Here is a 24,188-nt window from a genome sequence, read left to right as displayed (position 1 = left end):
GACGGGTGTTACCGTTTGGTCTGGAGCCTCAACCTCTAGATGCCCACCAGTACTACCCTGGGTGTTTGCATACTTTTGATCAACATACAGAATCCCCAGTGCCTTTTCCATTCGCTGGCCGAAATCCCATTGGCCGTGGTTGCGGATACATTTAGAAGGTGGGTAACGTAATACCAGAATTCTCTGCTTTTACTCGGTCGGAGTAATGCCACTAGTCAATTCCGGCATTCTTCGGCCTCTTTTAGCTTTAGCTTCCTAATTGCGCCCCTATACTCTTTCCTTGTAAGCTTTCGATTGGCTTCCGTTTTGGGGGTTTTGGTTCTCCTGTAGCTCCTTTCTGCTTGCTGGCATCTCCTTTTAATCTGTATACATTCTCTGGTTAATGAACCGTTGCCGGCAGTTTGTTTTCTTCATCCCGATTGTCTTCTGCGCCCAGTGGGGCCCACCTGCTCTCTAGTGGACAGATAGGCATGCAGGCCCTTAAGCACAGGCCCTTATTTATCAATTTCCCCAGATTTATAGTTTATTGGCCCATTAATCTGTTTCCAGACCTCATATTTTGCTTTGCAGGGTATGCTCCATTTAATTCATTTTGTCAATGGGCAAAGGCCAGATATTAATTGATGACCACTGGTTTTGTAGGACTCATGTCTCATCACACCCAGGTCAATTTCTATGGCCACTAGATTATGGTCGCTTTCAGTTCTATTGATCACCTTGCGAGTTGCGCATCTGCACATCAATGTTGAGTTTAGAAAGATATAATCTATTGTAGAGATATTTCTAAACATAAGAATGGTTATACCCCCTGCTGTTTTACTACAATTAGTTGTTTTCAGGTCCTGTTGTTTGAACAAAGACTCTAGATTTGATCTTGCTGGGTCGCTGTGGGGCCTTATCTCCTGACCAAGATGGCGGATATTAAAATCTCCTGCAATCACATATTCGTGATCTGGGTGCTCATATAAGAATTACTTCAACAAGGATACAATTGATTTGACCATCATCTGTTTGTTACCTCGGCTGGGATTTACATATAGATTTATGACTGTTACCGGGATAGTTATTTTTGTAAAGGCTAAGCTGCATATTGTTATCACCTGTATGTCACTTGTCAATTTCTCCCAGCTCATCACTTTGACGGCTGAGTCTAACTTGACAAATATTGCAAGTCCTCCAATATGTCTTCCAAGCAAGTTCTTTTTTTGTGCCGGCAACTGGGTTATTGTAAAGTCCGATATAGTTAGTGGCTCCACCTCCAAAGTTTCTTTGAAGCACATAATGGCTATCTCATTGACAAAGCTTGCAATACTGGGGCTGGCTATAAGGGAGGCCAGACCTGCCACATTCCAACTAATTATTTTGATCCGGTTATTTTGTGTTCTTAGAGTGAGGCTTTTATATGTTCTGAAAGTGAGGCTTTTATGGTTAAATATACGCTTCCAATTTGACAGCCAGCGCTGTAGGGAGCATTTGGTCCCATGTGTCTGCTAAGCTCAAACAGTTTATGCTTGTTTCTAAATACTTTTTATAGTTGTTGTTGCCCCTTTCAAGATTGATTTCTTGCCATACTGTTGGCTAACTTTCCTTTTGGAGTGTGACACATTTTATAACAGCATTTGATAAAAGCTGCGGGGCAGGCTAATGTCTGCTTTACAAGCATAAACTCCAGTCTTACCTGGGCCAGGGATGCCGATCCGGGTAACTGGAATACCCGCTTGTCGGCCCTTACCAAGAGTTTATCTAGGAGGGCTGCTTCCATCCCCCACATTATTTCAGTTCCATATAAAAGCGTTGGGAGCAGTACAGCTGTCAACGGTTTCATTCTATTACCTCAAGTGTTATTTGCTAGGGTTCTAAATGCATAGATGAGTGCTTGTGCCTTAGTTTTTATTGCTTCTCTATGGGACACATATTTGTCCCTCACATCTATCAGAACCCCTAAGTACCAATAGGAGGCTGCTTCCTTTATGATCTTTTCATTCAAATACCATTTGTGTTGATTAAGGGATCTCTGGTTGAGAACTAGCATTTTTGTAGTACTTTGATTTATTTCTAATTTGTTAGCTCTTGTGTATCCCCTTAGGTTGTTCAATAGTTTTTGCCCGCCAATTCTGGTGTTGCTAAATAATAACAGATCGTCTGCATATAGCATGTTGGGTAATTGATGCCCACCAACATTGGGTGAGTGGGCAGACTGGTTATTTAACATCACAGAGAGGTCTGCTATATAAAGATTAAACTTGGTGCCAGGACACAGTCTTGTTTCAGGCCAACTGTTGTTTTAACTGCCCTTGATAAATGAGTGCCATCCCCAAGTTTCACCTTCACCCAGGTATCAGAATAAAGCAGCCTAAGAGCGTTTAATATAGCTGAGGGCAGTAATTTTGCCCACAATTTGCAGCAAGGTACACAATTGAATGCAGCTGTAAAATCAACAAAACACAGGTATGTAGGTATGCCCCTTGCTTTTGCTCTATTAATAATCAATCCCAATGCCATAAGATTTGTTGTGGTACCCTGGTTCTTAACGAATCCGCTTTGGTTTATGGGAAATATGGTGTTGTCTATAACCCACGATTCTAAGTGATGTAGAAAGCATTCCGAGAAATACTTAAGACCTACATCTAAGAGGAATCAGTCTGTAATTGGTTGGCGCTGCCGCCTTACCTCCCCTTGTATGTAGGGTAGATTATTGAACCCGTGAAACTTGCCAGAATAGTCCCCGTTGATAAAACATGGTTGTACATTGCAGCCAAGAAATCTGCACATCTTTGTGTTGCCTGTTTGAATAGTGCTTGCGGCAGACCATTAGGCCTGGGAGTACAGTCAGTCGCAAGTTCCCAATGATCCTTGTTATCTCGGATGCAGTGAATATCAAGGTGGTCGAGACGTCGGGTGCCCCAATAAGCATCTCCTGCTGGGCCTGCGCGAATCCTCCAATGGTCATTTCCCCACAAAGAGGCTTGAGGTAGTCAACCCAGGCTCCCTCTGTTATATTAGCATTGTGGACCACTTTTGGCCCCTTTTCAATAGAGTTAATCAATTTCCAGAATCGTTTTGAGTCTGATAGTCTTGACGCATAATGCAGTTTGGCCCATAGCGTTTCCTGATGGACTTTTTTAAAGGACCATATTTCCCTTTTCAAGTACCTCCTTTGCTCTCGAAGGATGCTTAGTAGTGATTTAGCCTCAAGGTGCTTATGCAGTTGCCTCAGTAACCTACCTGCCGCTGCTTTCCTTATACGAATTGGTCTTGGCAGGTGAATACCATTGCGATCCATCATTTGAGCTCCCTTTTTTGTTTTTTTCCTGGGGGCCATGGCTTATATGATCCCTGACAAAGACCTCCTAGGCCCTTGTCAAATTAGAAGGGAGCCCAAGTCTTTTACCCACCAAGGCAAACTCTTTTATGCCGTGAGTGACCATTTGCAGAAAAGCAAAGAGAGTCTGAACAGATGGCGTCCCTCACAGGTATATGAACCTTGGAATGACCCCATGTTTAATTACTTGTACTCTCTTCCATTGAGAAAGTTGTAACGATGATCACAGAGGAAAATCCTTTATCTCTTGAGTGAGGAGGGTTGTAAATTGGCTGGTATCATGTTCTTTAATGCGTCCATTGATCAGAGCAACTTGGTACGTAATGTTGATGGTCAACCATGTGAAGCCCACATTAATGAGAAGTATTTCACCCTTATCCCAGTTAACTGTGTATCCCAAAAAAAGTGGAGAATGTGGCAATTAAGTACATTAAAGCTGGTATCAAAGTATTTGGGTTTTAAAGTGTGAGCAGTGTATTGTGTGCATATAGCATAATTTTGGGGTGCCCTGCTATGTTGTCTGTGCTCCTGATGTCTGTCGTATTGCCGCTGTTAAATATTCCAGTGAATAATAAATGGGACCGTGATCATCCCTGTATTAAACATATACAAAACCTATTTGCTAACAAAGCAAGCTTTAGCAAAACCAAAGGGTCGGCTGCTAACCCTAGACTTACTGGCTTTACTAAAGCTTGTTCTAGTTTCCTGCCAGGGACCTTCATGCTCTGCATTTCTGACCCAGTCATTAAAGCCCCACAGATGACTTAGGAATGTGACTCAGCAGCTCTTTGGTGAATGGGCTGCCAGGTCATGGGTTTCTGATAGCAGAGTCGGCTGAGGCTCCTCTCAGAAACCCAGCAGTCCCCCCACCTCTAATGCCCCTGGCTTGTCAAAGTCTACGTAGATAAGAGCAAGGTTTCAGAATGGCGTATGATGGCCTTACATCTCACGTGCCTCCACTGCCTGTCTCTAATCTCCTCAGACTCCTGGCAAGGGAACGAAGGTGGATGATGCTCTGCCTGTGCCAATTGCTGTATTCAATCTGCAGAGGACTGCACCTGGCAAGGGCATTCCAGGACAAGCTGATGCTGCTTCTAGATATCTTTATCTGCACAGCACCTACTTTAGAGTGCAGCTTCTTGTTGGGAAGTGGGGGGAAGGATCAGAGGGTGGGAGAATGTCAGGGCACCAGTCATTCTTTTCATTCCTATTTAGGCAGGGGTAGACTGGAAAATGAAGAGACCATCTTGCGGGTGGGTGGCAGGATACCAGGTATTGGTAAATATGCAATGTGAATGCAGCACAGGGCGGGGGATGGGGGGCCTAGACTTGTGAGACCGTATTTTATGTCTCTGCATGACTCCCCTACCTCTGTGCTGCTGATTTGAGGAAGGTTTGGGGGCATGTGCGTATAACATCAAATTGCGGATGTCTAACAGAAAGGAGATGTTATGTATGACTGACAGAGAGCCATGAGAGTGACTGACTGGATTCTACATCCATTAATTCACTGCAATGACATAGCAACAGTTGTTAACAAATGCTGTTACTTGCTGAAACTACGTCATATAGGAACTCCAGGTTGCACTGGCTGGGGTCTCTTAGGGGGAGAGGTCACGTTATGTATGGCTTCCCCATTACTCCTCTGCCCCTCCGTATCAGTTGAAAGAAGGTGCAGATAATTTTGGGGCAATACATAACATAGAATTATAGACAGGGAAAAAGTGAATTGCAGGAACGTTTTTCACCTTGCGGTTCTGCGTGACATCATAGAAAACTCGAGCTTTGCTCTTGCCGAGGGGTTCTCAGTACCCCGTGGTGAACAACGTCCCTCTCTGTTTTCACCATGGGGTTCTGAATAAAAACATAGATAATTCAGGGGCTGGTTACGATTTTAGCGGATGGGATACTCTGTCACAAACATGACGATATCCCGCCCGCCGTATTACAAGTGCTATTATATCCTAGATATAATGTCACATTTGTGATGAAGCATCCCATCCGCCAAGGTCGTAATCAGGCCCTTAGTCTATGGAGTCTTTGTCTAATGCTACATGCACATGTGTAAAACAGGGCAGTGCAATTGCCCTAAAAATATAACTTGTTGCAGTTTAAATTAAGTCTTTACAATCATTCTTAATAAAAAATTGGCATCTATGAAATAACCAATGGATCTATATTCAATATGGTAGAAGAACACAGTCACAGAATTAAATACTATATATTTATGTGCTATCCACAATATCTTCAATATACGTCAATGAACCGATATTTTTCTGATGCTGTGGACGCTGCCTAAGAAGATGACATCCACCTTTTATTGTTGATATCAGTTGTGTTGAATAAAAGAAACCATTTTGGAAGTGCGATGGAATGAGGCCCAAGGTTTGCATCTACTTGAGCCTGTATTGCATTTCTTCCAAAATTTGTTGTATGAACGTTTCTGACACTATGCTGGCGCACCTGTCAACTCATGATGACTCTGGTCTATTTAATACAATCAGGCAAACAAGTGGAAAATCCTAAAAATTATAGATATAAAAAAAGATACTAAGACAATTGAAAATTCTTCTGACGTCCCTATGGTTGACAGGTCTGCAGAATCCACTGTGGTGCTAATCTGTGTCTAATCTTTATTTGAATGTATATTTGCAGGAGTAGGACAGCCTTTGAGAGGACGAAAACGGATGTGTTTCGGGTTAAAACCAACAATGTAGGACCATTGAAGAAAATAAGGTACAGTTATATATTAGTTCTAGGAACAAAATGATGTCTTCATTCATAAAAGGGCAATATATTTTCTGTTTGGACATTACACATAGAGCAAGGGCCAAGGGTTTGAAGGGTTTTTAAATTTCACAAGTGATCAATATTCTCCAGGGGTACACAATCCAGTAAATTACAAAATGATGTTCTCTTTCTTTGACACATACTACACATACTGTTTGTAACCAAATGAATTTGCCTCTGTTTTTTCCTCATATGTTCCTGCAATCATCCAATGAACAACTGCAATCTTCTCTCAGATTTTATTAACCCAAACTTTATTCTGTGGTCCATTAACAACCACGTCAAGATTGTGTCTGGTTGTGTGTTTCTTTCTCACGTCTAAACCTCAGTCTCCATTTTCTATTCCTCCTCAATCCAACATTTAGGCCTCTAGTACAGGTTTCTTAGTTCTGTGGGGATGCTGTAGATGACAGCTAGCAACCACATCTGGATGTTGATATTTGCAGTAAGACTGCAGATCCAGTCATACTCTCCCATTTACTCTGAGAGCCGAAAACAGACATAATCACTGAGTAAAACTATGGAGGATAATGGGAAATTACCAAGATAAGTCGACGAGGAATTACTGATTCCCTGATAAATTCCCAATTCTTAGGGAGATCTCAGAGTCATTTGAAATCCCTGGATGTTATATAAACCTGGCATCTGGTATGGAGTCGCCACCACCAAATTTGAGGACCCAGAATAGGCCCCTTTGTCTCCCACATTGTTTAGTCCTCCATTAAAAAAGGCTCATTTAGCGGTTCCAAAAGTAAAATATTTGTATGTTAGTTTCCAAAATATTGATAAATATTGATTGAAAAAAAGACATCTGGTGCACTAAGCCTCAAGAGATGACATGCAATATAATATTACGTTATACACATACTTCATAACATAAATCAGAAGAGACATGTGCATAAGTGGTCACTAGCACTTGCCGTTTAATCAGTAAAATATACTTCTGATGGATACACCTACCTGTGGATTCCTCACCTAAAGAATTCTCCCCTCGCGCCAGCCTCGACGGAAATTTCTTCTAGCTCTGCACGTCGACGATGACGTCACAATCGCCCGACTCCACGCGACGCCGCATGACGTCATCTAGGCAATAAGAAGCACTTGTCGACGTGCAGACGTCAGTTCCCTTTTTTCCATGCCCGAGTAACGGTTTTTCTTCGAGGCTCACAGGGAGCTACAGTTTCGAACGACGGTTACAATGTCGCAGCCAAGGAAATCCGGCTTTAAACCATGTAACCAGTGCGGGGGTTGGATGTCGGTTACCGATCCCCATGAAAATTGCCTCTGGTGCGTTAGCTCCGACCATGAGGTCGAGTCATGCGGCTCCTGCCAGCGCATGAACCCTAAGGCACTCAAAGAAAGGGAGGCAAAATTGTTCTTGGCTCGTTCCAAGAAAAAGAAGGAGAGGCGTCATCGGAGGGAGTCCTCTTCAAGATCTTCGAGATCTCGTCATCACCATGGTGACTCTCTGCGCCGTCATGGTTCCCGCCGCCAATCGAGTAAGGGACGGTCCAGATCAAGATCGGCATCTCCGTCAGCTCGCCGCCGTCCGACGTGGGAGATTAGCCCGACCGTCACCCCTCCACCTCCTACGACCCCGGCGTCACCCGGGTCGGTTTTCGAGGTCGAGCCTCGCCAGAGGGCTCTCCTAGCCAGGAGTTACCTGGCCCCTATTCGGCATCTATGCCGGCGCCGGTGCAGCAACAATACCCGGCTTTCCCGACTCCGGGAACGGATCCTGCGGCGTTCTTGAATGCCATGTTTAACATTTTTACTTCCATGGCGCCGGGTGGAGGTCAAGCAGGTCCGTCTGGCCCTTTGGCCTTTAATTTGGGCGTACCGGCGTCTTACAAGTCAAGGCCTTTCACTCCATTTTTGCCTGCTGCACCTGAAGTGGCGCCGATGCCCTTGACGTCGCTGAGGAGACCTGCTACACCCGCTACGGCGCCGTTGGATTCGCCTTGGATCCAATCCACAGTCGAGGTTCCTGTGGAGCTGGAGGGTCCGGCGTCGAATGGATCCGAGGTTTGGTGCCGACGGAGATCTTCGGCGTCGGCCGACGCCTTATTGACGCCGGGTCTGGAGTCAAGGCTTCGATCTAGACGTCTGGCTTTGCGCCTGTTGGAGGAGGAAGAATATAGCAGGCAGCACCTGGAAGAGGGTGAGGTTTTGGAACCTTCTGGTGACTTTCAGGGTCTTGATACGGCGAGTGGCATAGATACCTCCCCGGAGTGGGATCTAGCTTCCCCTGGAGAGTTCACTGAGGAAGCTGCATCTTTCCACGCTGTAATTCGGAAGGCTGCGGAATTTTTAGACCTTCCCCTTCCAGCTGCGGAGGTTAAGAGAAACCTGTTGACGGAGGTTTTGCATCCAACATCTGTAACTGCAGAGCCTCTCTTGCCCTTTAATGAGGCACTCCTGGATCCTATTAAAGACATCTGGAGGAAACCTGTGTCTACCGCTGCTGTCAACAGGGCGGTGGCTCGTCGCTATCGGGCGGCACCAGGTGATCCTGTGTTTCTCTCCAAACACCCGACACCGGAGAGTTTAGTGGTTCAGGCCTCCTGCTCGTCCAGGTCCTCTCCTGGCTCGTTTCCCGGAACACCTGCGGACAGGGAATCGAAGAAAATGGACCATACTGCTAAAAAGGCCTTTTCTTCTTGTAGCATGGCCTTAAAGTCAGCCAACGCGACCTGCATATTGGGACGTTATATCCATGCCCTTATGGAGGAAGCTAAAGGCCATCCGAACTTGTCCTAGGAAATGTTGCAGTTACTGGCGGACGCTCAGGCGGCAGCGACCCTGGTGATCCAGTCGGGATTGGACACTTCAGACTCGGTGGCTAGAGCTATGGGCACGACCATAGTTTCTAGGAGACAATCTTGGCTACGTTCATCTGGCTTCTCGTCTGACATACAGGCGACTCTTCTCGATCTACCCTTTGATGGCGAGAAGCTCTTTGGGACAAAGGCGGATTCTGCTCTGGAACGATTTAAGGAGAGCAGAGCCACTGCGAGATCACTGGGGCTTCAGTCATCTGCCTCATCCTCCTTTAGAGCTTATAGGAGGTTTAGGGGATTTGGACGTGGCTCCTCCTTTCGAGGAAGATTTCAAGGACCACAACAAACTGCATCCACCCTGCCATACAGATCTTTCAATTCCTCCAGACTTTGATGGCGTCATTTAATTCTTAAACTGGAATTTGAGGAATAACGTACATGCCTGAAATAAGAGTTATAACTATGATATACTGCTGGATTGACCAATAGATCTATCCAGTCTAGGAATTCTATAATGAGCCTACAGTCCTGAATCTCGAGACTTTAGGCAGCAATGTATCTACACATTGCATTTGTAGACAAGCGAAGCTGTAACACCTGCAAGAAAACCTTGACACGCTATTCACACACAGCTCACTGACTACTGACTGCTATGTCAGCTATGCCAACTCACTTTAGACTCACTAATGCTAACTGCTAAGTTATACATTCTTTCAGTGTCCCACAATTCTACGTGTTTTGAATGTTTATGTGAACCAGAGATTTGCAGCTTCGAGAGGCAATTAGAACCCCAATATTTACTAAACAGGAACACAACATAATATAATGTACCAGTGTGAACCGGTACAGCATGGCGAAACACACTAGAACTTCCTATTCATTCTGTCTCAAACTGTGTGCCACTCCACTAGCTGTTAACATGCTCCCAGCTATCCCCTTTTCAAAGGTAGGGCAGCTGTTCTATTGGGTTTCACAAGTCAGACAGCTGGTGATGAAGATTCATGTGCCTCTCATAAGAGAGCTCTGTTGTATCCTCCTAGCTTTAGGCTGGAATCCAGGTATATGACACACTTTTCTGCTTCGTGAGGTTATCATCCAGCATATTTTTTCAATGTAACCTTGATAAATTTTAAAACCTAAAACTTAATAATCGGCAGTCACCAGTTTTCCCCGTCCTTGAAATTCTCTGATAAATTTCATGTGAGGAAAAGGCACATTATACTTTCTTCCTATATACTGCTGCATTGACACCTGTACACCAAATAAAGGCATTCTGGTGGTAAAATATTAAGTGCACAGTCAATATATGACAGGAAGTATTTTTTACCAATCAGTAGAGCTTTTTTTGTCAGCAGTATGACTGGACTCCATACCTATCTCCAAATTATGTTAAGTTTTCAAAGAATATTTTAACTGTTAGAAATATTATAACCTTCAATTTTTTAATTTGACTTCAAGCTAGGAAAGGACATCTTCATCTGTCGCGGTAGATTGCCACGGATGCAATTTCATTAGGTTTTGGGGAATGAGGAGTGGGAGCTGGTATAAACCTGTTCATAATAAAGAATTAGAGAATGTTGTTCACTATTAATTGTAATGGATTTACAGCCTTTGGATGACCAGTATAACTTGGATGGTAAGGTTCTGTATTTTTTTAAATTTACAATAGAATTGAGCATGATAATACCGGCTTGAATGCGAGCTGGTTCCTGGATCGCGTGGTCGTGACTGACATGAACAGACCTCACCTCCGCTTCTACTTCTCTTGTAACAATTGGTTAAGCAAGGAAGAGGGTGATGGACTTTTTGTGCGAGATCTCCTCGGCAGCCTCAATCCCATGGATGTTCCCAAAAGTAAGTATCACCTGCTGTAGTGCAGTGCAGTCGTCTCACAATATTAGTCACAGTGTAGGTAATTTCTGCAGTAATATTTTACACACAGCAACAGTAAATACGTCCTTGATAGGCTCTCATAACAAATAGTTTGGAACCCAAGGTAAGTTAATATTTGTTCATTTTTGTAAAGGAGATTGGGTATGTTTTTAAGAATGAGGAGACTAGTTTTTTAATTATTAAAACTAGACTAACATGTTTATGATAGCCTAGTTTTCTAATGTGAATTCTGAGCTATAACTTCTCACAGTCTTGGTAAATAGTAAGTAAACCACTCATATTATTGTTGTTATTTACATTGTAGTTTAACGTCTTTTCACTATAGTTTTGTAACTGTCTCTTTTTCCATAAATTAGTTTCAGTCATTGGAAGCAAAATACCTCACAGTTATGTACTTTATGGCATATATCTTCAAGGAACTTAGATGTGAGTTAGATACTTACATACACAATATAGTAGTAGACTGTATTTTGGCTGCAATATTTTGGCAGGTCGGTAATTTTGTTTTCAGTATTCTGACATCTAATTATGGTCTCTTTTGTTGATGAGATAATATTCTGTACCTTTAACCTAACTTTTTTTTTACACTTAAGTAAAATCTTTTGTTCATTTATACACTCAGATCATAACATGTCGTTATCCTAATCATTATCCCCTTCTAATTCTTATTTTAATTCTTACACTTATTCTAATCATTATCCGTATCCTACCTGTACCTTAATCCTTATTCTAATCCTAATTCTTTTCCTTATCCAAATCCTCTTCCTCCTCCTCACCTCCATCTTTATCTTGATCCGCACATTCATACTCACCCTGGTGCTCATCTTTATCCTTATATATCCTTAACCTCGGCTCCTTGATATGCTAGCGAATAACCCTCTTCAGTGCAGTCATTGTGGATCTGAGGACAACCCACATTGTTGTATCTGCTGAACCAGAAAATACTCTGGGGGTCATTCTGACCCTGGCGGTCATTCTGACCCTGGCGGTCATTGACTGCCAGGGCCAACGACCACGGAAGCACCGCCAACAGGCTGGCGGTGCTTCCTGGCCAATTCTGACCGCGGCGGTAAAGCCGCGGTCAGAAAAGGGAAACAGGCGGTTTCCTGCCGGTTTTCCCCTGGCCAAAGGAATCCTCCATGGCGGCGCTGCTTGGAAGAAGCTGGCGGGAACGGGTGTCGTGGGGCCCCTGGGGGCCCCTGCACTGCCCATGCCACTGGCATGGGCAGTGCAGTGGCCCCCTAACAGGGCCCCAGCAAGATTTTCAGTGTCTGCTTAGCAGACACTGAAAATCGCGACGGGTGCCACTGCACCCGTCGCACCGCAGCAAATCCACCGGCTCCATCTTTGCTGGGGCTTTCCCGCTGGGCCGGCGGGCGATCTTTTGCAGATCGCCCGCCGGCCCAGCGGGAAAGTCGGAATGCCCCCCGCGGTCATCTGACCGCAAGGCGGTGTTTGGGCGGTTTCCGCCCGGCGGGCAGCGCCCGCCGCCCGCCGGGGTCGGAATGACCCCCTCTGTCTTTTCCTTCAAAAACCCTGCTAGTGGTTTGCGCTTCTTCCCCAGAAGCCCAGTTTTCCAAGTTTTTATTAATTAATTCTCCTATTACCCTAACTGCACACCAGTGTAGCTTGGCTCTTACTGAGGTGAACTATTAGTACTTCTTCACAATAGAAATCACTCTAACATCTTGATGTTGGATACATTGGACTCTTTCAATGCTATATTTTGCTATACATGGAAACAGTGACTGAGCATAGGCCTCTTTTGTGATCACTGTTGGTTGTTAGTAATGCCAGTTTCTACAAGGCTGTCTGGAATAGAGGATGATCTACATCAGTCTCAGTTGTTAGCTGCTGGAGCTAGCTATATGAGATTTGCTGATCCAAGGTTAGATAGAAGTTTTAGGCCTATGATGCAGGACGTAGCACGGGAGGCAATGGCAGAGCAGTCAGCAAGGAAGAGATGAGCTGAAGAATATGTTAGTTCCAGTAAGACTAATTTCGCTATGCCTTATCCTTGCAAACATCTCCTGGAAGTTGTTATGGATACCGACCTCCAATCGCTCTCCAGAACCCAGATGCAGTGGCAGCTATTTTTTTCCATGTATATTTGGAAATCAAGATTGTACAATCTGATAAAGTCGGTCAGTGGTATTGTTTAGCTGTTGATTAAATGAATCACCAACTGTCACTGAATACTGGCTCTGTAGTATCTGCTGCTTCTTCAGCAGAGAACTCCATCTAGTTGGGCGTGTATTGAGGGACCTGACATCATTTGGCAGAGTACAGATGTCATTCTGCACAACCGCTGATATGACAGTGTCACCGTGGCATAGACCCTAATCTGACAGTAACTAATTTTTGCCAGTTGTTTCATTCCACTTTAATCTGCAATGTAGGTAGGAAAAGACGAAATCTTTGACCCTTTTTCTCAGGACTAACCTCTTACCTCTATATGCTGATGCTCATCTACTCAGTTGGAGGCTATGTCCAATAAAATAAAGACACTGCACATTTGCAATATGTAGGGGACAACCATGACTGATATCCATAAAGGTTATTTCAGTACCATTGCCTGGTTGAAAATGCAACTTGTTGGCATGCCCCAGACTTGTGTATGTGTTATGACCCTGTAGTTGAGCTTGATCTGTGGTGTCTGCACCCTTCCATTCAGTGGAAGGGTGAAGATACAATGAGACTTCATCTACGTTTAAGGTTGTTGACAAGGGGATCAACAACATGCTTCAGAATTGGTGATGTCTCAGTTGGTGTCAAGTGTTTGAACACTGGTTCTAAAAATGGGTGAAGTCAGGAGCCTAGCTTGATATCTTTACTTAACCTGGTTATCAGAGTCTCCTTTGTGGTTTGGTTAACAGTAAGAAATGAGGAAGAAGATTGAAAGAATACTTTCGCATTCAGCACATCCAGGTCTCCTGATAACATTATCCTATGACATACTTGCACACACACAAATATCTACAATATGCCAATAATTGCAAATAAAAAATCAAGATTCGCTAGTTGATGGTTTGAATTGCTACTACATCGAAATGGGCATAGAGTGATATATAAATAAGCTAAACTATCACAAGTAGTCTGAAGTAGTTTTCATAATGAGCAGTACCAGTGGCATGTTCAGCAGCTCCTTGGCACAGTGCACAGTATGCACCATTGGAACACTGAATAGCTGGCTTAAGTGAGCGGAACTACTGGTGCACTAAGAAAACCCACCCTATTTGAATAGCAGAGAATGACACTTTTTACATTGGGCATTAAGGGGAAGTTAAGGTTGGTGGGCTGCTATTCCAGGGTACAACACCAAACTACAAAATATTGCAAATTCAGTAGGTAAGGTTCTACCGAAAAATTTGCTCCTACCCTCCGGTCATGTGTGAAAGGTGGAAATGAGAAATGGGAGGCTGGTAACCTTTTGAAAGTGGTGGGGAGAGCGAAGTGCCCCACAGCCTCCCAAAAAAACAAAACAACCCCTCCCTCCAAAAGCCCGTAATAAAACACCCCCTTTCTGCAAAACCGATAAGTAAACAGCATCTCCCTCCAAAAGTCTAAAGTAAAACTAAACTAACATTTAAAACAAAATAAAATAAATGGTACTTGCCCACTGTTGTGTCTCCTCCTTGGTGTTCAGAAACTGGAGTCTGTTGTGGAGCTCCCCTAACCAATTCAGATGCTGCTTTCATGCTATTAACCAACACCAGAGAAGCGCCAGGATTGGATGGAGCAGGTTGGACAGACGCTCCTTCAGGCCCTGGACGCCTGTGCTTGCTCTCCACTGAGCTGTCTAAGACATCTTGGGATGAAGAGCTTCAAAGTGCGCATGTCAGGCCAGCTTTCGCAAGATAGCCGGCCAAACTGATATGCGCACTTTGGAGCGTCCTGCCAGCCACTGCTCCAGTCCTCCATGCTGCCAGTTTGCAGCAGAGGACATGTCCTGTATGTTTCTCGGTTCGGGGGCACTGCGGCGCTCACATCAGTAAAAAATAAAATGGCAATGAAATATTTTTATTGCCTTTTTTATTTTTTTTCATGCACGACTCTCCCCCGTCCTCGTGGAGAAACAGCCACTGAATGAGATGTGAATGAGAGACTGGGTAAGTATATTGATGAGCATGTAGTACTTTGTACAATTGGCTGACAAAGTAGCTGTAGAGACTGAATAGGCGTGATTGTTTAGTTGGGTTGGAACATATTGTTATTTTTTTTTAACATTTGAGAGTGAGGATATGAGCAGTGGGTTTGTTATTTTGGTAATGAGGCATTAACTTCTATTTTAATAGTCTCCTTATATGTCAGTGTTGGAAGATGGTTACTGGTTGAGCGGGGTGAAACCCTACTAAAGCAGCAGCCATAGTCTCCATGAGGGTGAAACTCAAGCAACCCCCAAATCAACCTGTACTCAGCCCTCTGGTAGTGTGGCACAAATGCAACCAGGCTTAACATAGAGGCAATGTGTAAAATATTTATGCAGTACTACAAACAGTAATAAAGTGAAAACACAACACAAGAAAACTCCCATACCAATTTACAAAATAAGAGTAAAATGTTATACATTTTTCAAAATCAAAAGGGGATATGTGATTTAATGATTTAAGAGAAAATAGTGCCTAGCGGCACCAAGCATCAACTGTGGTTATCTGGTCACACCGGACCAGGACAAAGTAACCATTCAGGCCGATCATGATGGAGTGTGGGCCAGATTCAGGGTCCAAGTTAGGCTTGGTGAACAAAGTACCTTAAATCTTGGCTTATGGAGATTTGTCAGATCCCATATCAAGGATGTGTGGTGCTATGGTGGTACTGAAGAAGCTGTGGTGCTGTGATGTGGAGTCCCTTGTCATCGTTAAGGATGCCATCAATGAGCTGCTCAACAAAACATTGTGTCAAAGATGCATTGCGCTCTGGTGGTTCAAGAAAGCTGTGCTCTGCGATAAAGTGTCCTGCATTGTCAACAAGGGGCCAGTGATGCGAAGGCCTGCATCAAGGATGTTTTTACACAATGAGGAGACTGCCGTGCGAGGTCTGGCATTGGATATGCGTCACGCTGCGGCAGTTCCAATGCAGCTGCAAAGAGATGCTTCACATTGCATTGGTTCTGCTTACAGGGTCACAGTTGGGCTAGCAAAGCACATTCAGGGCCACTTCCAAGGATCCAGGACTAGGGTGGCACCACTTGGAGAGTAGGAATTACAGCAGAGAGGGTCCAGGTGCTGGGCTCATGGTGGTTGGGGACTTTTCTGTTCCTGAGGCTCTGATCATGGGGGCAGCCAGTTAGCCCTTGAAGTTACTATGGTGGTCCTGGGATCTAGATGCAGGTCCAGTTCTTTTACTCAGTCAGCAGGGCAACAGGCAGCAACAGAGCAACAGATTAGCAGTCCTTCTTGCAGCACAGCACAGAATCTTCCACAGGTCCAGAGATGTACTGAAGAGTTGGGGGCTGATGGTCCATTATTTATTCCTGGTGCTCACTTTGTAGTAGGAGAAGGATCTGGAGGTTCCCACCCCCAGAGGTGCATGGAACTTCCTGCCTCCCTGCCCTGGCCCGGCTTGTCTCAGGTCTCAAAAGACCAGTGTCAAACCCTTTGTGAGTGTGCTCAGGCAGAGACTTTGTTATGTGCATGTGTGGTAGGTGACAACTCCTCCTTCACATCAAGTCAGAGATGGCCCTTCCTCCAAAAACCTATTTCCCATTTGTTTTACTATCTGGAAGCAATACACAATGATCAACTGCCAGCTACACCGAGTTGTGTGACTCTTGATACAGGCAGCAGACACCAAATGGTTGGGACAAGAAAATACCAACTTTCTTAAAGTGGCATTTTCAGAATTATGACTTAAAATCCAACTTTACCATAAAACAGGGCTTTAAATTACAAGACTTTGGGCACTAGACTGCTCCCAAATGAAAGGTATCTCTTACTAAATGTAATAAGTTAACCTCATGTTATCCTAAGGAAGAGGCAGCCCTTGCATTAGAAAAAAAATAATTTAAGAGTTTTTTTACTACCACGACATGTAAAAGTTAAAAGTATATACATGTCCAAACTTTTTAATGCACTGCACCCTACATTAGGGGATAGTTAGGGTCTACTCTAGGGATGACCTATAGGTATTAAAAGGAAGGTTTAGGCCTGGCAAAGGGTTTATTTTGCTAGGTTGGTTGAAATGGTAGGTTAACAGCCTGCACAAACAGGCTGCAATGGCAGACCTGAGACATGTTAAAGGCTACCTAAGTGGGTGGCACAATGAATGCTGCAGGCCCACTAGTAGCATTTAAATTACAGGCCCTGGGTGCTTGCATTACCACTTTACTAGGGACTTACACCCAATTGGCACATTTCATTTATTTGTAAGCCAATTTCACCATGTTTAAAAGAGAGAGCACAGGCACTTTAGCGCTGGTTAGCAGTGGTAAAGTGTACAGAGTCCTAAAAGCCAACAAAAACAGGTTCAGAATACAAGGAGGTGAAGGCAAAAAGTTTGGGAATGACCTGCAGAGAGGACCAAGTCCAACAGTCAGTGCAAATCTGGGGTGTACATGAATAACTTAGGTATTGTACAGTAGTGTCATACTTTTTTCATTTAATAATGTTATTCGATCTATGCTCGAATTATTTTGATGTAATGTTTGTGGTGCTGTAAGTGTGAAATCACGTTGGACAGTGTTAAGAATGTATGTCAGGGTGGGAGTTAAAGTTAACTGGTTGATTTGCTGTTTTTGTTTCAGATTTTGTGTTGTATTTCCAAGAACAAAGCTTATGAGCATAGCTTTACAAGTTTAAGAGATGTAACTGGCTGGGATTTCAAGGCAGTGATAGTGTTATCAAGACTGATATTTAAGATTCGTAGTTTTCCGTTTTTTTCTGACTCATACACATAAATACAGGGAACAAACTGTCTATATTTCTAAAAGTGGAACTATTTCATTTGTGTGTCTCTCAATACTGTCAGTCATGGCCGCCATGCTACTAACTGTGCATAATGACAGCGTACAGAATTTAGTTAGATTTCCTATAGAAGCTTAAATAGCTAGTGAAATGCACATATGCTAACATTTTTATTGCATATGGAGAGCCAGCGCAATATAACCCCACACATGCACTCATGAGTGTTCCCGAGTTAAATAAATGTGAAACACATACTACTTGCAACTTCTCTTTTTCTCCCTCCAAAAATAACTATGGTTAACTACCAATAAGAAAAGAAAAAGGTATCATAACTAAACGTAGGCTAAAATGCCAAAATAATGGATATCATAAAACAGGGAGCCCTGATATTATAGAGCCAATTGAGAATGTTTCCACTGCAGCAGGGGCAACAAGTCCGAGACAAGACAGAGGGATGCTGGAGGTGAGGGGCGCATCTGGCCATCGGTGCTCGGTGACGTAAGGGATGGCCACAGTGCAGAAACTGCAGCAAAAGAGGCTGCTTCCCCTACATGTTCAGCCTGAAATTGCTTTAAGAAGCCCACAAAGTCAAATGAAGGTCTTTTTATTGGTACCTAAATCTCTCGGGTAAATCGCCTTTTCGCCCTTCTGTCCAGCCGAATCTGCTAGGATGTGGCCTTTGATTGCTCCTCTATTAAAATGTGTTTCGAAGCAAGGCTGTAAGTATGAGAAGCCTTGAAGCCGTTATTTGCTTCCATAATTTAGCAGCAGAACTAATACAAATATACTAGTACATTTACTACATTTCCTCTGCCTGTTAATGACCTTTGGGCACTTAAAGAGACTGGATGCTTTGGTGTGCTATTAAAGTGCTGATTCCTCAACACACCCTTGGGGAAGCCATCCAGTAAATGGTGGTGTGCAGGAGCCTGTAAAGAGATGTTTCGCTCTACGCTGGCCCCATGAGGACGAAGATAACAGTATTGTTCTTATAGTGTCAGAGACGTTTTAAGGCATGGGCACCGTGGACCCTGGCCCAGGGTCCCAGTCTTTTAGGGGGGGCCCTGATAAAGCCAGCTCTGTTCTGTATTGAGTAGTGCCCCGTTGACCTTGAATAATTCTTAAACGGATTGTTTTAAATACAGTTTCCCTTTAATTTTTTTCAATGTGGGTGGTGTGAGAGTCTATTACAGACATTTTTTGCAGAGAAATGTGTTTGTCTTTCATGAAACATACATAAAAAAAGTTTCTTGTTGATCAAAAAACGAAGATTATTTGCAGTAATATTGGTGAACTGCTGCTGTAATACAATATTGAAAACAGACCATTGTCTCTGAATATTAGATGTAAACACATCTAGAATATGGACTAGCGTGCCTGTGCACTATCAGTGACCTGGCCAAAGAGGGCATGCAAGAGCTGAAATTGGATCATAAATGCAATACTGTGCAGAACAGGGCCCCCCAAATATGTTTCGCCCAAGACCCCCAAAAGCTCTAAGAAATCCCTGTATGGACTTATTTGTGACTTTTGGGCATTTGAATGGCTCCAAGCCCTCCAGGAGGATCTTCTGTCCTATAATATTGCTGTACTGTCATGCTTCCCCAAGTAATCTTTAAATCCCACTTAGCACTTCTTAAAACCATAGTAGACTGAAACATGGATTTAACCCCAATTTGGTATTGTAACACATGTGGTAATAACGCAGCAGTACTGCTGCTGATACTTGGAAAAAATTAATCAGATTGAAACCTGTTGGGCTTTGCCTTCGCAAAGAGGGTGTCTTTGTGGCACTACTGGAAATACTTTGGTAATAATGAACCCTAGAATTATGATACAGTGGTGTGACTTTATCACCACAGAATTACAAGAGGACCCGTGATGTGAGCCTAAGATGGTAGTCAGAAACTGCTCAAATAGGTTTCCATGCCTGGGAAAGGAAATCAGATACAGCACAGATCAGGTTTGATTTCTATGGACATGGCTGGAGATAGGGTCAAGTAGGAGTTTCCTGTTAAAGACATCCGGGGTAGGAACTGAGGATGCGTTTTTAGGTCTGGGTTTTGACACCAATGCTTTCAAATAGATCTTTGCTCATATATATACATAGCGTGGGCTTTGGGTCTACCACTTTCACCCATTGGCTTTCTTTGACCAGCCTATTTCAGACATTGGCATGCAACTGTGTCAATCACTTCCTAGTTCAGCCCAGTGAAGTATTCATACATCACCTAATGCTATTGGCTGTTTGATTGTATCCTTCTGCCTGCCTCCACTTGAGTGCTTGTATGAAACTACGAGGGTATTATTTTACAACTAGAGTCCTCTTTGCCCCCTTCCAGTGTGTACTGCTCTAGTGTGCTAATGCTTCATGTGGAAGACCATTAAAATCCAGAACCAATGGATTTGTCAATCCTTATTAATAAAGAGTAGCAGGGATGAGGGAGTGTTTCACAAAGCAACGTTAAGCTGCTAGAAGCTTTTGCGAGGTTAAGGACCGTAAGAACAAGATTGAGGAGTGTAGCTATTTTTTGGGCCGCAAGTACCGTGGCATCATGGTCAATGAGCGTGAGGGGCTCTCTGCACCCCAATTATCTACCTAAGTGTTACTTCACAGTTGATGTTTTCCTTGCTTGTGTAAGGGCCCGTCGGAGGGACAGCTAGTCTACAGGGAAATGCCCAGATAAACAACTTTGGGAGAGTTGTTTTTGGAACACATTTGTAGATTTCTGTGGCATTGCAGTTCAGTAGGAGATGAGTGGACAGGATGTTGTCAAATGGCTGACAAACTAGAGCTTTTGGTAGCGATTGTGCAGCTGTAGGTTTGTTATACAGTTCCTATGAATTCAGTAGGACTGTGTATTAGATCAACACAAATTTCACAATAGAGAAACAACAGGCCTGATTTAGATCATGCTGTACAAGTTACTCTGTCACAAAAGTGACAGTTAATCCATCCGTCATATTACAATTTCCATAGGATATAATGGAATTGTACCACGGTTGACAGGATATGCGTCACGTTTGTGATAGAGTAACCCTGTCCGCCAAGATCTAAAATCATGCCCTTAGTCTATATATATGATCAGTAAATATTGGTTTGTTTTGGCTTCTCACAGTACCACATCTAAACCCCTAACCTGACCAGGGAAATAGATGTTGATAATCTCAAACATGACCATTCTGATTCCCAAGGAATTTGTGGAAACTGATCCAACCCTTTCGTTTATTACTTGTGTGAGCCCAAGGGATAAACAAGAAAGATAGAAAAACGCATTTTCAAAACATTTATTGAAACAGTCGTATTCTTGTAAAGAAAACATGAGCTGCGATGATTACGCAGAAAAGACACATATTTGTAATAAGCATTATTAGAATGATGAAAAAAAATAAACAATTACATCATGCTGTTCCTAATGTTACCTTACTCCTATCTACCACTATGTGATAATACGTAGGATTCCTGAATGGAATGCGGGATGCGCGAGCGGCGGTTTTGAAAGGGGACTGTTGGAGGAGCAGCGCCGGGACTGTCGGTGCCGCTTCTTTGATTGGAAATTAAATAAATATTTCTTTTCCTCTCACCTAAGACTTCCTGTCTTAACATTGGCGACGAGGAGAACTGCAGCGGCACCGAAGTGTTTTGATTTTCGGAACACGTTGGTTTTTATTTCGGATCTTCATCTTGACGGCGTTTCAGGACGTTGTTGGATGTTTCATCGGAGTGCTATCTTCGACGATCTGATGATCTTCAAGTCCTGAATGACGAGTCTTCGATCCTGCCTGCTTATTGGCAATTGTGAGCCGAGGGGTGTGAACATTTAAAGGCTGGAACTCGGTTTTTTTCAAATAAAGGGAAATGGAAATTACGGCGGCCATCTTGAAGTAACATTGGTTCACAGAAATGGTGCATATTAGCTGGTACTTGTATGATGATGCAACAGCGGCCATCTTGAATTAATTTTTGACTTAAATTATCAATTTCAGATTGTGCATGTTGATCTAAGTACATTATGATGTTGGATCATAAGGCATCGTTGTTTTGACTTGCCATTTTTCTTGCATATATTTGTTTTTTGCATATTTTTTTTTGAAGCTTTGAATTTATAGTATGTCAAATATCCATCCTCCACCGTTTTTTCTTGCTGAACCTGGTGAACCTCCTATTTAATGGGAACTGTGGATAGATTTATTTGAAGCTTATGTGGAAGTTTTGGAAGAGCAGGAATGTCCTCCTGAAAGATATTTGGCGCTATTGAAGCACAGATTGGGTGCTATTGGATTAAGAGAATTTAAGAATTTGCCACCTGTGGAGAACGTTGGAAATTTTAATGTATATGAATTTGCTAAGAAACAACTTCAGGAACGTTATGGTAGAAAAATTAATGTGGTATTGGAACGCTACAAGTTTTATTCAAGATTTCAACAGGATGAAGAATCTATTGATCAATTTGTAGCTGCTCTTAGAGGTTTAGCTGTTACGTGCAAATTTGACCAAATGTCCTATGACCAAGTTTTGCGGGACCAGATTCTAATGAAATCTAAATCTCGCAAAATTCAAGAGAAATTGTGGTCATGTGGGAGTGATTTGTCCTTGAACCATGCAATTGATGTAGCTCGAACAATGGAAGTATCTGAAAAATGTATTAGAACTGTAAGGAAAGATATGAATGATACTGAACATGGTATGGTTGATGTTAGTGCTATTTCTAAAGAGTTGAAAGGAGTTGAAAGAAAAATAGAATGGAAGAAGGGTACTAGGAGTTGTTACAGATGTGGTGCTGCTGACCATTTAGCAAATTATAAGAAGTGTCCTGCGATTAACAAGTGTTGCAATTTATGTAAAAAAATGGGACACTTTAGCAAAGTGTGTAAAGGCATGAAAGGGGTCAGCTATATTTCTAAGCAAGAGGATTTCGATTGTGTAGGAGTGCATGAAGTCGTTTTAAGTGTATTACCTAATGACGAGTGTATGTCTCAAGGTCATTTGGCTGGTTTACCCAAGTGTGACTTGCGCATAGATGGTGTGGTAGTGACTACTATGGTTGACTCATGTGCGTGGTTCACGATCATGAGTTTGGGTAAATTTAAGAGTCTGTGGCCCGGTAGGAAGCTGATACCATCAGATGTGAATCCTGGGAGTTACACAGGGCATAAAATTCCTATTGTTGGCTATGTCAATGTGTGCATGGAGTTTGGGAGAAGGTTGTGTGCAGGCAGGCTATATGTAGCTGAAAGGGGTCAAACAATTTTAGGATGGCCACACATTAAGAAATTAGGGATTAAGATTGATTCTACGAAATCTCATCCTGTGTATGCAGTGTTGAATCACGATTCCTTGAGCCAGCTGCAATATGATAAATTGGAAGAATGGTATCCTACAGTGTTTTCGAAGTCTTTAGGTAAATTAGAAGGATTTAAACACAAAATTGTGTTACAGGAAAATGCTAGCCCTGTGAGGCACAAAGTACGCAATGTTCCGATAAATTATAGACCTAAATTGAAAGAATTGTTGAAGGATTTATGTGAAAAAAATATTATTGAACCGATTGAGAGTTCTGATTGGATATCACCAGTGGTTTTATCTCTCAAGAAAAATGGTGATCTCAGACTATGTGTCGACTTAAGATCTTTAAATGAAGTGATCTGGGTTGATACATTTCCGTTACCGAATCTGCAAGAATTGGTTTCGTCTGTGTGCCAAGCCTCAGTCTTTTCTACTATTGACTTATCCAGCGCATATCATCAAATTGAATTGGATCAATTTTCGCGTCATTATACGGCATTTGTAACAACGGAAGGTGCGTTCCAGTACATAAGAATGCCCTTTGGTCTTGCAAGCGCATCTGCAGTATTTCAAAGAGAGATGAGCAAGATTTTTCGAGATGTGTGTAATGCAAGGGTGTTCCAGGACGACATATTGATATATGGGAAGAATAAGGCGGAACATGATAAAGTCCTCAAGCACGTTTTAACACTACTTGACAAAAATGGCTTAACTGTAAGGAAAGATGAATGTAGTTTTGGGCAGTCTCAAGTAGAATATTTAGGACATGTAATTTCATCTGAAGGTATCCGTCCCAAAGTAAGTCATGTAAAAGCTATAATGGACGCACCTATACCAGAGGGTAAAGAACAATTAATGTCATTTTTGGGGCTTACTGAATTTTATTCTCGGTTCATAGAGAATTATGCAACCAAGGTGGAGAATTTGAGGCAAATTTTAAAGAAAATTTTTCAATTTGTGTGGGAGCAAGAACAGTCAGAATGTTTTGATTGTATCAAACGAGAAATTGTAAATTCTCCATGTCTGAAACCATTTGTAATGAATGCTGATTGTATAATTGCAGTTGATGCAAGCAATTATGGCATTGGGGCTGTTTTATCGCAGAAGAGTAATAGTGAGAATTGGATTGTATCATTCGCTTCTCGTACTCTGTCTCAATCTGAAAGGAATTACTCAGTAATTGAGAAAGAATTGTTGGCAGCTTCGTGGGCTCT

At 42.9% G+C, this 24,188-nt stretch overlaps 1 protein-coding gene across 1 annotated transcript in view; it reads left to right on the top strand.

Moving 5' to 3' along the window:
• The window catches only part of LOXHD1 (lipoxygenase homology PLAT domains 1), a 929,469-nt gene that overhangs the window by 344,344 nt on the left and 560,937 nt on the right, over positions 1-24,188 (top strand). Inside the window, exons 9-10 of the mRNA XM_069218871.1 lie at positions 5,978-6,058; positions 10,562-10,746. Coding sequence (XP_069074972.1) covers positions 5,978-6,058; positions 10,562-10,746 — 266 coding nt within the window. The remainder of the gene's footprint in view (positions 1-5,977; positions 6,059-10,561; positions 10,747-24,188) is intronic.

This window comes from Pleurodeles waltl, chromosome 1_1 (assembly GCF_031143425.1).
Source record: "Pleurodeles waltl isolate 20211129_DDA chromosome 1_1, aPleWal1.hap1.20221129, whole genome shotgun sequence".
In the NCBI taxonomy this organism is placed as follows: Eukaryota; Metazoa; Chordata; class Amphibia; order Caudata; family Salamandridae; genus Pleurodeles; species Pleurodeles waltl.
Note: the sequence above shows the minus strand (reverse complement) of the source record. Positions and strands in the feature narration are given on the sequence as shown.